This window comes from Lutjanus erythropterus, chromosome 11 (genome assembly GCF_056507025.1).
Source record: "Lutjanus erythropterus isolate fLutEry1 chromosome 11, fLutEry1.hap2, whole genome shotgun sequence".
In the NCBI taxonomy this organism is placed as follows: domain Eukaryota; kingdom Metazoa; phylum Chordata; class Actinopteri; order Lutjaniformes; family Lutjanidae; genus Lutjanus; species Lutjanus erythropterus.
Window position 1 is genome coordinate 12,650,318 of NC_139327.1, and position 18,368 is coordinate 12,668,685.

General features: G+C 38.9%; 1 protein-coding gene across 2 annotated transcripts in view; it reads right to left on the reverse strand.

Moving 5' to 3' along the window:
* gabra3 (gamma-aminobutyric acid type A receptor subunit alpha3) overlaps nt 1-18,368 on the reverse strand; it is a 130,102-nt gene that overhangs the window by 16,242 nt on the left and 95,492 nt on the right. For both annotated transcript variants that reach the window (XM_084730844.1, XM_084730845.1), the window contains exons 5-8: nt 13,952-14,172; nt 7,095-7,177; nt 5,470-5,613; nt 2,592-2,744 (exon numbers count right to left, since the gene is read on the reverse strand). In XM_084730844.1, coding sequence (XP_084586970.1) covers nt 2,592-2,744; nt 5,470-5,613; nt 7,095-7,177; nt 13,952-14,172 — 601 coding nt within the window. The remainder of the gene's footprint in view (nt 1-2,591; nt 2,745-5,469; nt 5,614-7,094; nt 7,178-13,951; nt 14,173-18,368) is intronic.

Below are 18,368 nucleotides of genomic sequence, written 5' to 3' on the forward strand. Positions count from 1 at the left end.
TACAAATAAATAAGTGACATTGTGGAATTTAGATTTGAATGCGGATCTGTGACGTGAGTCAGACACCTGATGTATGACTTGCAGCAACATCAGGTCCCGGTACTGATATTAGATTGGATTTGGTTTCATCTCTAGCAAATTCAAACAGAAAAAGACATTTGTCACATTGTATAAATTAAATAATGCCTACATTTAAGATCATTATTGGTGCATTTAATGGCATATTAATTCATTCATTTAGTCACTGAGTTATTATTTATGTTTGATTCTGGCACTTTTGGTCCTCCATAATTAAATCTTGATATATAAGACACGGTGAAACCTAATTACTCACCAAAACGTATTTAACCATGTCTACAAAATCCAACCTGAGAGCTTACCAGGTAACAGAAATGATAAATCAGTTTCGGTGCTGATGACTCTTACAACACAGTAGAAGATGCTGATTTCAGCTGATCAATGTGACAGCGTGAACAAAAAACACAAAGACATGAACGCCGCTGGAGACTGCGTCCTTCACAGTAAATGTTTCAATCATTCCTCTGAGAAAATGACACTGATTACAGCTCCTCTCCTTATGTGAAGGAAATTGTCTCTCTAAAAACTCAATTTCTTGTGTGACTGAAATGATTTTTAGATGTATGCTCAAAGAAGAACGTTCTTGTCGGTGTGTTTGTGTATATACGTAGAACTGAAGGAGCAGCGATATTCAGAGGAATGCATGGGAGAAGGTAGCTGTGACGGTTTTTATTTCCTCGCCAACATGATGAAAAGTGCCCCTTGCTCTCTGTGCTACTCAACATTTACTGTACAATGTGTGCTTCATTTCCAAATCAACATGCTAATTATTCAGTAAATGCCGGTTAAGGGGCACTTTCATCGATTTATGCAACACAATAACAATTGAAAGAAGAAGGGGGAGGGCAAATTACATCTCATCATTGAATATGCGGTGATTTAAGCGGACACAATCTTCTCAACATGGATGGTGCTAGACGGACAAATTTAATCTATTATTATTCACAGTACAAAGGGAGGACAACACGGCCAAGTGTGTGCAGCTTACATCTTTTTAAATAATACTATTAATGTTTTGTTGTTGTAAAATGTAAGGTATTCTTAGAAGTTAACTGTCCTATTTATTAACTGTTAAATTTGGATGGATTTTTTCCACTAATGCAAACCTTTGATCTGACCCTTTAGGAGTCCATGGTAGCTTTGGTGGGATTATCTCTGTTCTTAAAACTGATGTGTCTGGTTCTTTCTAAATTACCTCAACCTCAGTGAGTAATAACACTTCAAACCAGGCTGACTGTTGACAAAGCAGCCGAGCATCCTCTTCAAGAGCTGCAACAGCTCGTCCATCACCTGCCACACTTTGCCACTTTTATACTCTCCAACTTTGCTTGAACTTATCTTTTGATTAATTAGTGTTTGCTGTTACGGAGTTAGGGGAAAGTCAATACTGTGATAAAAGTACGGCTGACCCAAGTGCTTTGAACCTTCTACAGTGTTTGAATGCTGGGTTTTTTGGTTTGTTTTTAAGAGCAAAAAGAAAAAGAGATAAAGACTCAATAAAGAGTGAGAAATTGAGGTCCTTCATGAGATTTAATTACTCGAACACATAAAAAACAGTTGCATGGATGTGATCCAAGTTCAGACGAAACAGTATGAATATTTCATGGTTACAGTGAAAGCTACTGTAAAAGCTTGCTCACGAGGGACTATTTCTGCCCTTTGTATGTATGTGGGTCTTGCAAACATGGGGCTATGATGAGTGCGAGGACAACCCTCCCTGTGCCCATGCAACTGCTTAACACTCGTCGCTTGTCAAGTTGACTGTTGAGGATTAGGTGGGGATGCAGTGCACCAGTGATTCTCAAACTGTGGGTCAGGACCCCCAAGTAACATTTTCATTTTGTAAAATGAGCAAACTTAAACTACTCAGTCCAGCACTAGGCATAATGAGAAATAAAGGCGATATTTTAGACTTACATTGCCCAATTTGTCCTAGAATTTTATTTTGTCATTGAATTTTATGTTAGAGACAAAGCCATTGTCTTTGTCTTTGAGTTTCTCTGGCAGAGGCGTGTGGGAGAGGCGGCAGGTCCGATCACCAACCTGATTATCCTGGGGTGCTGGGACTTGAAACAGTTGAGAACCATTGCAACAGGCATTGGCTGATGCCTCCCCTCTTGTCTCTCATTAGACTCATTATTACAGTAATGGCAAAGTATGTTGTATATAGGTAAATAATGACTACAAGTTTTCCTGCCAGAGCTTCGGATATTCACAGGCAATTCTCACAGAAGCTTTGAAACCCAAAGCAATCAATAAAAGCTTTGAAAATTTCTAATTAACATAACGATGTATGAATAAGTAATTCCTTTTTCAGTGAGAAAGTTTTTACACCTTCCACTTGATTTCCTGTTTGCTAAATCATCTGACGATGTGAACAAATGCAGCTCTGCACATTTGTTTTACTCTTACTTTAGTCCTCAAAAAGTTCCACGAAATCATCTAGCCTTTTCAATTAATCATTTAGTGCATGTTTTTTTTATTTTGGATTAAAAACATAAGATGGCACTCACCAAATACAGTGCGAGCAGGAACCGATTCTCTGTTTAGCCAGAAGGAGACTTGAGACAGTATGACAGTCATGATGCACGGGAGGTAGGTTTGAATCACAAAATAGCCAATTTTCCTTTTCAAATGGAAATATGTTGTCATCACTACATATTCTCCTGAGGGAGAGGAGAGAAACATAGAAAGAGATGGAGAGAGACACACAGGGTCATAATTATTAATACAGCCATGCCCAGTTGGGAGCAACATAAGCTGAAATATTCAAAGTAAGATTTATTAAAATTAAAACATCAACATGTATGCTTGCATCATCAAAGCAGCCAATCAGTCCCTTAGATGAGCCACTAAACCATATGAAAGCGTGAAAAATGTTGATTAAAATGCACTGAGAAATATTCAAATCGTTTCTGATGTGCACTTGTGCAAAAAAAAAAAAGTCACATAACTGACCTTGAATTTGACTTCAGTTTAAATGTTCAGAAAAGCATGGAAAGTGGGATTGAAAGAGTGGAAACAAGTGACTTGACAGATGACATCCCTGACTTGAATGTTTGTGTGCAGTTTTGATGCTACACTCGAGGACGACTGTCAGTGTCAGAGGAAACCTTGAGCTGAGGTACAAATGTTAATAGAAAAAAGCACTGGAGGTCTGGAAAATAAGTTAGCATATCTCTCTGAATATCATTATGGCCAGAGAAAAGAGGTGAAGTCGAGCAACAAACATCCCTCGTCACTTCAATTCTTAGATGGTTATTGTCCCCTCGAAGGACTGCGTCTCCATGTAAATCAAGAAACATGATTGGTCTGGCTACAGCTGAACAAAAAAGGAACTGTTCAGCATTTTCAAGTTTAATGCCAAACCTTTGATTCTCAAAATAAAGAAAATCCTTTCAATAAATAATTTGCAGTAGATGTGAAGAACTTCTGCGTGTGTCATTCTAAAGTCCCGTCTTTTCTCACTTGTAACCGTGTTGAATTTTCATGACTCCTTAAGTATTTGCAGAATTTCATGAACCAATATCTTTCCGTTTCTTTTTGTTTCCCTGCACAACGTATAGCAGTAACAGGTCATCAATATTGGACACAGTTGGAGCACGCAGAGCTGCTGCTTATCGAACATTATTGGCCATCAGTGTGGCTCGTTTATAGATATTGTTCTTGGTGTGGATGGCCCTTAAACCTCAATACTGAACACTTCCTTCAGATCAGATTTTGTCTCTGATGGCAGGTCACATCTCCCCTAAGCACCAGCTGTCATTGCCATGTCTGTAATCTGTGTTGCAAAGATATGAGAAAAACAGCCTCTCATTCCCTGAGGTGTTTTTTTTCTGAGCAGATTCTAACCAGAGCTGAACTGGCTAAAATCCTCCCATCCCCTCAGCTCACTGTCGTCCATTAGGTTTAAAGTTTAAAGAAATTAGATTTTTTTTTTTTTCACATCCACTGGCTGGACCAGTTTATAAAAGGAATCATGTTGACTCCACCTTAGAGTTTAGCACTCGTAGGCAGACTTTAGTTGGTCTTGTTCCGTCTAAAAACCTCTGCAATTCACTTGACTTAAGGTTAAACCACTGAAAAACACAACAATAAAGATGGACTCAAAGAAAGTGTCCTCTCTAGAGTTATACAAGTGCTATTATTTCAACAGCTTTCAACACACTTTGCTTCCTAGGAAAACAAGCTGAGTGCCATCCAACAAAGAGGTTTCGTGGCGGTTTAGTCTCCAAACACAACTGAGGTCTGACAGATCTCTGTGACTCGTTAGCTCACCTCCTGAAATCCACACTGGCAAACAGCTTCACCGCAGAGGTTAGATAAATCTCTAAAAATGGAGAGCCAGTGTGGCTCAGTAAGCTCAGTAAGCTATGCAGTCCTTCAGTAATTACCAGCCGCCTCACTGAAACAATCTTTTATCTTTTGCAGTCTTTGCAGTGGTCAGTACTTTCTCCAGTCTTCATGCACTGCTATCTGGTAATTAATGTTAAAAATGTTACACTGATGTAATTTGCCTGACACATCCCTATCAAAAATACATGGCGATGTACAATTTCTTGTGAATAATAACTACTTTTAAATATTATAACACTGCTTTGTCTGAGGGTCTCTATTATATATTACAAGATAATTGGAATGAATTGTCTCCTTCAGGACTCACCCTTTACCTTGTTATTTCATCCCTTTACGTTAAATCTCTAACATAAATCCTCCAGTGGGAAATAAATAAAAAGTGATTTGATTGTGTGTGACGGATAAAAGGTTTCTGCAACAGTTTTGATGAGAATTTCAGATCAAATGAATATGTAATCAACACTATGAGCTGGCAGATTTCCCCTTAATTTCGTGCTTATTAAAGTTGACTTTGGGCTGTAGCCCAAAACAGCATGGAAATAAGACTTCACCTCTGGCACACCTCTTCATATTATTTTTTCGTAAATATGCTGAATAGTTTCCCCAAAGCTGATAAGTCATCATTTTCTCGATGGACCCAAATAATGCAAGCTGAATCCAAAACGACAGAGAACTGGAGAAAAGTGCAGACAGTTACTTTATGAGAACACACAAAGAGTGCCAATATATGTCAACAGAAAATAAGGAAGGAGATTTTAATCTACTATCAATTTTATACAGAAAAACTAATAAGAGTTTTGTTTCAGGGGAAGCAGTTTAATTTCATGACACACTAATTTTGCTTCACTGCTTGCAGTATCCTCCATCAAAATAGTCTGCAAAAATGATATTTTCCTTGGCTGACCGGCCTGTGCACACAACAAGCGCACAAGCTGAGTGTGTTGTGTTGTTTGCTTTAGGACCTTACCTTTTGCCTGTTCAAACGCACCAAAATATGACTGAATGTGTACTGTATACTGCTGTCTGAGCTTGTACCTGTGCTGGAGCTGATGGTTTCTTTGCCAATAACGTGTCCCAGTAAGTCGTACTGGTTCAGCCTGGAGCCATCCTCTGCAACTGCAACAGACCTCTCGTCTCCCTGGGTCCACAGGTAGATCACCTCGTTATTGGTGTAGGCATCTGGGCGACAGGGAGAAGGCAAAAAAAAACACATTATTGTTATCCTATCTGTTCAGGCTGGAGAGCAGATGGCACAAAGTGTTCCAGATCATGTTTGGTAATCACTTTGAGGTTCCTGTGAGTTTTTCTTTAGCATCATTTTGGGAAATGGTGGTCAACATTTTTTTTGCCAGTTTGTTTCACTTTATGGACCAAACTAATCAGTCAATCAAGAAACTGATTAATAGGTCACTCGATAATAAAAATATTAATTATATGCATCTCTAATTTGGTTTATGACCAAATAGTAGGGGTGGGACTCTTTGGGCACCTGCCGATTCGATTACGATTACGATTCAGGGGCTACGATTCGATTATAAAACGATTATTGATGCATCTTTATGTATATTGATGCACTTTTTCACAAACACATTTCTTTTTGTCTCACTGCATAAGCATTCGTCACTTGCAATTTTTAAAAACAGCGCATTTGTAATAAGAATTCATTTCGATTATATTTTATTAAACTATTGGAAATATGTGCAAACTGGAAAGTACCAACAGTAGCCACTAGTAGCCGCAGCAACAGCAGCCTGCCGTCTCCCCGACTCCTCCGTCGGGTGGAATCGAGTTACGGCTTCTCATGTTTGTTGTGTTGCCAAAGTATTTTATTTTAGCTCGACACAGCTTACATATAACGTGGCTCTTGTCCAGTTCACTTCCGCCGTCGACGTTGTAGAAGCCGAAGTGTTTCCACACGGCTGCTTTTAAATTAGAAGGAGCTGTTCGGACCTCATGGCGAGGTGGCTGCCGGTCGGCCATGTTTGTTTTCCGCTGTGCGTGTGTCGCTCCAGGTGCGCGTCCCAAAGTGTCCCGGCGATGACGCGTACCGCGCTTCTTAGTTCCACATTATTTAGAAGCTTCTGTATCACTTTAATTAACAGATTTAAATAATCGAAATTTGGACGTTTGTGAATCGATTCAGATTCGTCCACGTCCGAATCGCGATGCATCTAAGAATCGGAAATTTCCCCCACCCCTACCAAATAGACTCAGCTGAACTCTGTTTCCTACTGTTAATTAGCAAATGTTAGCATGCTAGCACGCTACACTGAGCATGATAAATATTTCCCACTAAACATCAGTATATTACTATTGTTATTGTGAGTGTGCATGTTGATGTCAGCATTTAGCTCAAAGCAAAGTACAGCCAACCTTACAGAGCTGTTAGTGTGGCTGCAGATTCTTGGGTAAGAATTTATCAAGGGAGTTTATCAAGGGAACTCTCACTTCAAGGAAGCGGTCGGCTTTTAAAAGAAACACTTCTTTATGACAGCTATCCCATAGTATCATATTTATAGTGGTGAGTGCTGCTTGAGTCCTCTGAAGTTTTTCCAGGACAGGAAAGGCGCTGAACACCTGCAGAGAACAATCACCACTGTTTCTGCCGTGCAATTGCTATATGTAACTCTGTTTTGCTGCAACCATCTGGACTGACTTACAACTTCCAAATTTCAGAGGACAGGCGTGTGCATCCATCGGGAAATCCTCCAGGTGCATGGGGCACTCGGCATGAATGGTCAACCTGAGGGAGGACAGAAGGAGGGACAGGGGGAGACAATACTCCACTGGGTCAGGCTGCAGTATGGTTGAGGTGGCCGTTATGAACACATCATGACACGTGTCACCAGAGACAAAACACAGTGAGTATTTTCAACATCTACTGTTTTTATACATGACACAGTAACTGCTTGAATATCAAAGTACTACAGTGCCACTACTGGTAATGGGCGCTGAGCTGACTGACCACAAAGAAAAAATCTCCAGAGAGCAGCAGAGTTTATTTCATTTGGTCAGATGGCCGAGCCACAGAATGCACTCTGTAAGCAAATAGAGAAATGGTGCATATTATCTCACTCATACATGTTTAATCAACGAGGGGATTACATTTGCTGAGTTCAAACAAAACAGCACCCCATAAAATAATCCTACAGCGGACTGAGTTACTCATAAAAAGGACCACAAACTGGGTTATTGTAACTCAATTACAACATTTATAGTCCATGCATCAACCCAAAAGTGGGTTATTTGAGCAACGAGGATGGGGACAGAATATCTGAGCAGGAAAATGTACTTAGTATATATTTAATTCTCATTTATAAAACATGTCAGCTATGTTGAATATTGTTTGAATGCTTCTGAGTTTTATGCCTGTATTAGTTATTGGATGTATTGTTTGCATTTGTGGTGTGTTCACATTTTAGACGAAGCATACACTGTAAAAAATCATACAAGAATTTAGTGGAATCTACAAATCTTTTCTAATGAGCTAACAGAAATATATGAGTTTTCTTTATTTAAGTAAATTCGACTTGATGATGAATTGATGAATATATTGTAAAGACTTAAATCAACTCATTATTTAAGACTTCCTAGCATGCAGTGTTTGAGAGTTAACTCTCCCAAGTTTTATAGTTTGAAGAAATCATATATGAGGAATTGAAATGAAGAACTGACTTCAAAATGAGAAAATGAAAGAGGAAATCAAATTTGTCATGTTTATTAGTGTGACTGAAGAGTTGAAGAGTTCAACTTAATATCTTAACTGTGTTGAACATGTTTTCTCAAATACAACTGAATTAATATCAAGTTTATTTGACTATAAAAGTGTATTTGTTTTGAATTATTGCAAAATTATTTCAGCTTGTCTTTTCAAATTCAGCCAACTTAAAATATTAAGGCAACCTGGACTCTATTCTATGAAGAGCTTGATGAAAAATATAATTTCATGATTAGATTCAATTGGTCTCACGATGGTAAACATGGTTTCATTTTACAGAATGCTCCCCTTATGAAGTTTGTTACAGCTACATTATTAAAACTACTATTATGGACCGTTTCTAATTAGCTCCTTGTGTTGCACTAGCAACAACCCGGTGATCCTTTTATTATACCCTCTTGGCTGCTCTCTGGTGCTGCCTCATTACTGATAAGTGGCTCAGTAACTACGTAAATTAATGTAATACAACATAAATCAAATGTGAGCAACGCACCGCTGCATATCATGCAACACTTAAACTGGCAACTAATTGACGAAATCATCTCATTCTTAAGCTGTACTGACATTCTGACATAAACAGAAGCAAAACATAAATTAAAAAAAGAGATTGCAGATATAATTAGACTTTGATGAAAGACAACAAAGCAAGCTGCGATGGCAAAACTTAATATTACGCATAAAGGGAACAAGGTTAAAACTCTACAGCCATACTAGCAACTCATGAGGCTGTACTTAGAGTACTCTACAGGACACACACCCTGACATAACTTCTTGAACAATAATGTACTTATTTTTACCCCACCATCATCTTTTCCAAAACCAAACCAAGTGTTCTTTGTGTCTAAACCTAACCAGACAGAGACAGTTTTGAGGGTGTAGTGGGCGTGTCCTGTTGTACTGTGCATCCACAGAAAGTACGACTTGTGAACTTGGGCACATCTGTGCTTTAAGCTAATTTCACAAAGCAGCATCATAAGATGCTCGCAGTGGGAATGCTAGCATGCTAATGCTGAAAAGTTTACCATAGTTTACCATGGGCAAAATTTTGTAGTTATTCCTCCCCATTTTTATCTACTCACTTAATATAAGCCACTAAATATTGTTTTAGAGCACATATATGTTGCCAGATATTGCCTGTAATACTGTAGATGATATGTGGCTTGTAAAAAATGGGTCCAATAATTGCTTCGGTGACTGGGGCGAAAGAATCAGTCATAGTCACGTTCATTTCTCCCGGTGGCTTGGGTCGTCTCCTAAAGGAGCAGGACGGTGGCAAAACCCATGTGACACAGATACTGGAAATTACTCTGAAGTTGGATGTGTCCTTTATAATCCGTCTCTGTTAGCAGTAAACACTAGGAATTGTGTTAGTTGTACAGGTAATTACTCATAAACCACACTGAAGGACAAACTGAAATTTTGACCTCATGGCGAGGCTAGATTAAAAGATGCGGTATCAGTAAATTTATTACAATACATCCTGAGGAGGACATGAATGCCGGCACCAAATTCCATGGCAATCATGGAATAGTTGTTGAAACATTTCCCTGAAAATTAAGTGTCAGCCTCATGGTGCTGCTGGATGAAAAGTGTGGGGATCGCCAAAGTCAGTGAGATTCATCTTCCTGGGGGTGTTGAGTTTCTGTACAAAATTTCATGGTAATCATTCCAATAGTTGTTGAGATATTTCAGCCGAGACCAACGGTCACTGGCAAAAGGCAAGATCTAGTGTATATTCTACAGTACAGACAGGATATTTAGTTTTCTATATACTAAATATAACATATGTTCAAAATCCAACAGTATTTAATAAGTCTGTGCTTCAGGGCAGCATTGCACCAACTGTGGTTGCACAGCAGTGAGCGTTCAGTCATGCATCATTGGTCCAGATGATCCTGATTTAGTTGAAAACGCTTTCATCACTCTGAACTGGATATCCACAAATATGGCTGCATTTGTTTTTGGCGGTTCATAAGCTGTCAAGTCCAATTTTGGGATTTAAGAATAAATAAATTCCTGCAAAAAAAAGTTTTAACCCAAAATATACACCAGTGCCTTTGATGAGGACTTTTTCAACTTTTCACAAATTAATATTCTCTATCAGGGGAAACAGAATTGCTTTCGCAACCACACAGAGTTTGAGTTAAATTGAGGTGAACTGAGAGTGAGTGATAAATGCTCTCGCAGAAAAAACGAGACTGCAGCAGCCCTGGCAGACAATACCAGCTCCCTCAATTTAAAAATAATGACGCAATCCTGCAGAGCGGATGCCTTCGCAGCATTTGTCAGTTCAGATGCTGTGGACGGGCTGATTAAAGGGATTTAGGCAGTTGTTTAGCAAGAAGTGTAAATCAACACAAGGTACTACGGTGATACACCTCACACTAAATTTCTCCTATAAAAATAGATGGATTTATATTCTAAAGCCTAATACCTGTCAGGTGTGCTCAGGAAAAAGGTGTTATCACACTCTCCTTTGGAGTGTTATCCAGTGTTAACAATATGAGCAAATTTTTCTTTTAGACCTGCTTCAACTCATCATCCAACGCTCCATTAAGGTAGCCCATGAATTGAACGCTTATAAAATTCTTGCAAGCACTTTTCAAAAAACACATTGCATATTAGCCTTAGGATTTCTTATCTTTTGTATGGTGTCAGTTAAAAAACTCATATGTAACAACTGTGCATCCAAAAACTAGTACTGCAGTTAAATATTAAGTTCTTCTAAACTGTCAAATGTCTGTAAATGTAAAGCCATCCTTAAAACCAAAGCCTACTGCTCCGAAAATACACTCTGGACTTAAAGTTAGATGCCTGCCAACTTCCCTGCCTGCCAGACTCATTAACATATTGACATATTAGCACACAACATTAACATTAACCATTATAAACTTTTCTCAGGAGCCATAAACAGACATTAACTAATTCTGCGAACATTCACCATTAATTTTAACATGAAACAGGCAAAAGAAAACACAAGTTATGGACTGGACTAGACATTTCAAAAGAGGACACCACGGCTGTGGCATTGTTGTTAGAGAAGCAAATATTTTTTTAATTCAGCATGTTTTCTTCCTGATATATCATGGTCATTTTGTGTTTTTTTTTTTTTACTGTAAATATATTACAGATGTCTCCTGGTCAAATGGTCAAAAGAATAATTTGTTGCCTTTATTGCCATAACTAATCCACATTGATTGGAGGGTTGGTAGCCTTAAATTGAATAGAAATATGTTGTAGAAATAGCTTCAAACTGGATATGTGATGTCCAATGAGCTGCTTCCTAATAAAGGCATTTTGTTTTGTCTGTCAGAGGTTTATCATACTTTGCTTTACCAGACATCTTCATCATCTTTCCACACACATTTACTCAGTTATGTAAACACAACAGTCCTTGTAATGCTCCATTAGAGCTCAGATGTCTTTCTTGGCCTTGGCAGAACTGCAACCACATCAAATCTACTCATGTGGCACAACAGAATAATTTTTTCCCGCTATTTCATTCACACCCTTGAAAATCAATACTGACCTTGTGGACGAGCGTCATAAAAATATTTCTTTTCAAGTGATTCAAGGCTCTGACACAAAGGCGCTGGGAAGGCAGATGGAGTGACAGATTTGATGGTTAGATGGATTGAAAACCAATGGATTATTTTTGCTCTGGTCCTGTGGATAATGGTACTCACTGGCTGCTATATACAGTGTCTGTCTGTAGGCACAACATACACACAGTGACTACGGTGATGAAGTGATTATTCATTGAATTGTTTTGTGTGAAACATACACATGCAGCTGTGACTGGTTGGTTATCTGACACTCAGACAAATGAATTGATCAAAAATGATCAGCTGAGCACAACTTTAGTTTTAATCCCTTGATTTTTTATCTACCACCACCATGAGGTTGAAATTTATGGTTTTAATTGTTATGTCTTAATAACTACTGGGTGAACTGTCACTAAATTAAACAGGTCAGAATTTCATTTCATCCAGTACTGTGGTTCATGACCAACTACCAGCAACCAACTATGACAAATATGAAATTACCACTACAGGTGTAAATTATGTACTGTATTTTGCTGATTTGAATCATTCTGTTTGAGTTAAAAAACTCATATGTTGTCACTAACTATGTAGTTTATTCACCCTCTTTATAAGCCATGTGTCTTCATCAGTTAGTCAGCGACCCCTAGGGGGTCGTCAGAGTTACAGCAGGGGGTCTGCCAATTTTTTTCTTTCAAAATTTAAAGATGTCTGAAAATACACATGAGCATAAATCTAACACATTATTAGCAAAGATAAATTGACCCATTTGTAAAGGAAACCTAAAATATTTAATTTACACAACACTGACAAACGCTAGATAACCTACTAAATCGCTCTTTGCTGTATTATTAACCAAAGTGTAGACACTCTTAGGGAGTCGCAAGAATTGTTTTGTAACGTCACGAGCAAGCGACTCTGGCGTAGGCCTGCCGTCCACCACAGAAACCACTGGTGAAAGTGCAGACAGTGAGGCTACCACAGCTAACATTAGCCATGCTACAACTGCTGCTATCTCAGCAGCTGCAGTAAAAATGAGAAAGGACCCAATGATGAGGACCCCTGTTCTAAGCTTATCGGTTGTATCATCTTGCATTACACAGTTTTATTTTATGCTGGTTCTGATGGATATCAGTTCAGTAGTAAGTGCAGTCTATAGTTTGTTCAAGCTGTTTTGTCCATTTCAGTACAAAACTAAGCTTGAACAAACACTGTTTCTTGGCTCACGGACCAAATATTTGCAACACAGCAGCACGTCATGATTGTTTGTGTGGTGTTGCCTGTCACTTAGCTTTAATCCAGGCAGTAACGTACTGTGAATCACAGATGAGCTAAAAACAGTGCTCTCAGTCACTAGTAGTCAGTTCAGCTTGAAGAGTCCGTGTTAAAGATTCATTTGTACATGTACTGAACACTAATGCCTGCCAGCTTCAGCTGTACTTTGTGTTTAGTTGTCAGCAATGTTAGCATGCTAACACACTAATCCAAGATGGGGAACTGGGATGGGATCAAGGTATTACAATATACCAGGATATTAAGAAATGGTGATGGTATAATTTTCACTTCTGTCAAAAATATTGTGATACAGCATGCAGCACAAGCCACCAGAGGTCAGTCTCTGTACTGGCAGATTAGATGGGCTGAGAAACATGTTACCTCGGGGATAAAGTTACAGGACTAACTTTTAAGAAAAGAAGAATGCCTCTGCCTCCGTTTTGGAGTATTTGGGGTTTAGTCCTGATAACATGAACCAGCAAACACTGGTTCATAGTGTATTGAATGTGTAATAGTTGAGCGAGCATGACAGAGAGAGTGGGGGTGAATGTGGGCTGAGCAGAGGAAAAGGTGAGCAGTGAAGCTGTCGGTCAGGCAGTAAATGTACAGTTTAGGTTTCAGTTTGTCAGGAGCTTTGCTGCGATCTGCAGCCTTTATTCACTGAGTGTGTTGTTTCCCAACTGCTGAAATAGTGTCACTATGATGATCAGCACCGCCTTCACTGAGGGAGTACTATCTGAGGGAGTCTGATTGAGCTGTTTTACACAAATACTACTGCGTACGCCGCTTGAATGTCAGTAAGGTATGAAAGTATGAAAAAGTAGATGCTGCCCAAGCAGGTGAACAAGGCCAACATTATACCTGCTAAACATCTGCATGTACAGCCTCACAGAATGACTAGCATAGCTATAGATTCTTAGTTTTGTTAAAGTACAATAATACCGAACAAAGAAGTGGCAGTGTAATTTCAAAAGTGGCTCACCTCATCGTGTAGAGGAGGGTGCCGTTGTCAACTAGTCGTAGCAGTTTGTTAGGCGTGGTCATGTTGTGGGCCACAGATTTCTTTCCATTGTGGAAGAAGGTGTCAGGAGTCCAGATTTTACTGGCCAGGAGGTTGTTGAGGGGCAAGACTTGCATGGGCCCATCAAACTTCAGCCTCTCGTCCCTCCAACTCTGACGGAAGAAGACATCGATGGTGTACTCCTGAGGGGCAGAGAGAGCAAAAGATTAGTTGGCAAGATAACAGTTTACAGAGCTGAGATCTGGCACTGGTTGCTAGGGATGCTACTGAATCTGAATATGTTATTCCGGAAAGCACAAATAATGCAACAGAAACAGGTATTTCTTCAACCTGAAGTTGTTTGTTATTATTATATGATTATAAAATAATACCAAAGCATTTCTAAACAGTAAACTTATGAATTGTTATGAATGTTAGTGACTTCCAGTGTAAACCACGCCCACATCTGCTCTCCTATTCGAATAGAGATAGAGAAACAAATGATGGCATCTCTCTGCACCCCTACTGGTTACATAAAGATAATCCATTTGGTAGCAACATTTAACCCTTAAACATTAATAGACACTTTTTGCAGCAGGCATTTTGACTTGTCAGAGCAGTTCAGGCACAGGTGGAAATAATAACACTAATGACGGCTGCATTCCATTCATTATTAGTATTGCAAATGCTCAGTCAATGTAAATCTTATAACTTACACCTGTGTTTTTACCGCTACAATGCAAAAGGTACGTAAAACTTCACTGATTACTGGTACTATGGGACATGCATGAATATGATGATGCATCATGAATTGACTGACATTTTCAGTCACTGTGGTTATTTTCAGAAAGACGCCATGTCTGAAGGGATTAAAGGAAAAAAGAAAAGCTAACCCACAAACTATAAAACCATAATAAAAATCCAAAGATGTTCTTTTTGCTTGCATAGTAAACAAGTGATAAAAAGTGACTTATAACAAATGTGGAATTTAAAGCTTGTGGAGAGTGTATGTGAAACTGCTCTCAGTCATCGTTTTCAATAAGAGCTGCACAGGTGTGTGCTGTGCTTTACCATCTGTTAACAGCTTCAACAAAAAAGCAAAAGTGAATTGGCCAGCACATTTATCCTCTATGCAACGCTATACAATTATACATGTCATACAGTTATTGTCGAGTATGTTCTATTTTTGAAATTATGTATTCCTGCCTCATATAATTACTACTCTGTTAACAAGGCAGTGTTTATCTTTCAAAGCCTAACCATGGACTGAGACACAAATGAGCCTCAGCGAGAAACCTTGTAATACATCTGTTTCATGTTTTATTAATATGCAACAAAGTCTTCCTGTGTTGTCACCAACCCACAAAAAGTAAATAAAGTAAAATGAATGCAGGAAGTAGCCAGTCAAAAGGAATTTATTTCACATTATTCATTCAATAGGACTTGGTGTCCTAGCAACAGACTCCCCTCATCAGCTGCGTGCAGTGGCGGTGCAGACTGGCTGCAGCCGTGTTAACAGAGTGGGATGGAAGTAAGCTGTCTGTATCTCACGCAACAGTACACATTATCAGCGATCAATAAAACACGCCGTATGTGTTTCTCTTCAGTTCGCTTTGTGCTTTTGCTCATATGGTGAAAGGGCTCGCGTACTGTGCTGTTCACTGGTGAGCTGTAAACTGGCCTCTCTCCGAGTGAAAAACTTAAAAGTCATTTCTCAGTGGCTTTAACAACAGGAGGCCATCATCCTCAGCGGGGGAGGTGTACAGCTTCCACTCAACACATCAACAGGACTCCTCTAAACGGCGCAGGATGGACGTCTGTTAATTGATGTGATTGACCTCCCGGTGGTGGCAGCCTGCATACCTACAGTACCACTGAAAAAAAAAAAACAACAACACAGCATCTGTGCTCACAACAGTGTTCTTAATAAAGCCTGCAGAGAGTGTCACAGACACATTTTACTCAACTACTGTCTTTATTTTTTATACATATTGAGCAGGGCTTGGCAATGTGGACAAAACCAAATAACCCGATTTTTCACCAAATACTTATATTGATTTTTATCACAGCAAAATATAAACACAAGTAGATTTTTGGAAATCAATTAAATTCGATCAATTAAAGTACAGTCATGGACCATTTTTTCCGGATATATTATAAAAATCCAGGATCCATAATCTCCGTGGTCAAATTCCTTTAATAAATCCATGAGGTCTTTTAACCAGTTATCAATGCTGAAGCAATTTGTTTTTTGTGATTTCCAATTCATCACGACAATAAGTTGAACTGACATAAAAGCTAATGCAATAATGTGGTGTGTAAGTACTGTATATTAACTTATCCAACAAGCTACTTCATGACCTGAAGAGATGCCTCACTTAAAGTTTTGTTGTCCGTGGAGGGTTAATTTAAAGTTTTTAAAGGAAGGCTGCAGGTGTGCTAACATTATTCGCACACTCTTCAGCTTTTAGATATATGTTGTTTGGTTAGACATGTTGCCCTCACAAGCTTTGTATTTCGAAAACATTGCAGTGATTATTGTCTGCTTTGAGTGAGTTGAAAGTACAGAGTATGGTACCCAACCCTACTGGTAAGTTGAGAAAATTACATCACTTTACTGTAATGCAGCCTTTAAAACTCCATCCAGTATCCCAAATCTAAGATGATATGTAGTTTCATATCATAATATCAACATTTAGCAATATATTGCCCAGCCAATTATGATTATTACTGAGTTATGTTCCTCATATAATTGAAGCATCTGTTAATTAATGTCTAAGGTGTCTACAGTGTCTGCACATCTATTGAAAAAACTGACCTAAAAAGTGATTTATCTATTTTTTTATGCTAATTATACCCCATTGTAGTTTGGTCATGAATTAGATGCCCAGTGCAGATGACAAAGGACTCTCCAGGTCACAAGAAAGACTGATGAACACACACACAGACACTAGCACACACTATTTGGTGATTTATTGTTCTGTGCCCTGTGTCTGCTCGACCACAACTTTCCGGCAACACTACAAGAAAGTTTTTTCTATCCTGGCACAGAACGACCCTGGACCATTTAAATGTCCATTACCACAGTTATACACTACGTTTGGCACTTTAGTCCACAAGTCTCTTATGTATGACATCCAACAACATTGCCAAGTCTCATCCCAAACAATGTAAAAAGATTTCAGCGATGAATAAATAGACAAAAGCATGATTGGCCCAGCTGGGCGATGCCGTCTTTTGTTTGCGTCTTTTGGACAGAAATCTCCTGTAAACACAGGGAATTAATTTGAAGATTGAAAGACAAGAATGAGGAAACGCATAGTCAATCTCCACACTGGGCCAAATGGCACAATCAGTTCAAATGCCAGCTGGTGTTCCTCCAGGGACGGAGTGATTGATTTCTCCTTGACAGAGGAGACTGAGCAGAGCTTCTACCCAACACTAGTTTTCCAATATCTTTTTTTTTATAGCAGTGAAGATCATGAATGGATTTACTGTAGCAAACAACTGTAATTTAAACGACACTTTAAAACACATTCATGGCACCTGGATGACAGTGTTACAAATACATTCATGAATACAGAATCACTCTCCACAAGTGCAATACAGATCCCTTTTTTATGCCCGTTCATATATTTTTTTGGCATGCTGCCTTTATTAGAAAGTAGAGACTTGGCAAACAGTAGATGGGAGAGAGAAAGAAAGTCATACCACAACAGTCTTTGGCGGGATTAGAAGTGGATCATTGAAGATAAGCTGTATGTGTCTTTAAACACCAATCATATTTATTTAAAATCTATTAAGTATTTGTATTTATCCTGTTTCAACTGACAAATGACCTAAATATAATGAGACCCTAAACCTGACAACTGGATAAACGACATTAAAAACAATACAGCGTATGTCTAGAGCTCCATTAAAGATCATTTTCATTATTAATTTGTCTTTTTACATTTTCAAAATCTGAAACAATAGTGCAAAATGCCTATTACAAGTTTCTAGACCCCAAGAGCCCTGACTAGAGCCCCGTCTACATGGCAACATGAACATGGGTGTCAGAAGCGTGTGTACAATGCATCCTGGTACATGTAGGCACTGCTGCACAGCTCCCTGAGCAGGACAACTCAGCTCACAAACTGAGGACTTTATTGCCTCAGTTGACTACAGTTACCACACTGGATATCCACGTGAAAAGTGCCAAAGTTTCCCCTAACAGTGAATCAGATGACTGTGTATTGTGACGCCACTTGTAGTGACGAACCCACAGAGGATTATCACTGACGCAGCACTTACCCTCAGTTCTGTGAAGCCTTTCAGCGTCTTTCAGCTCATTGTTTCGGTTTTCTGGACCACATCTTAACTGTCTGGGTTCAGCCTCACTGCTCTCATCGGCTTTGTT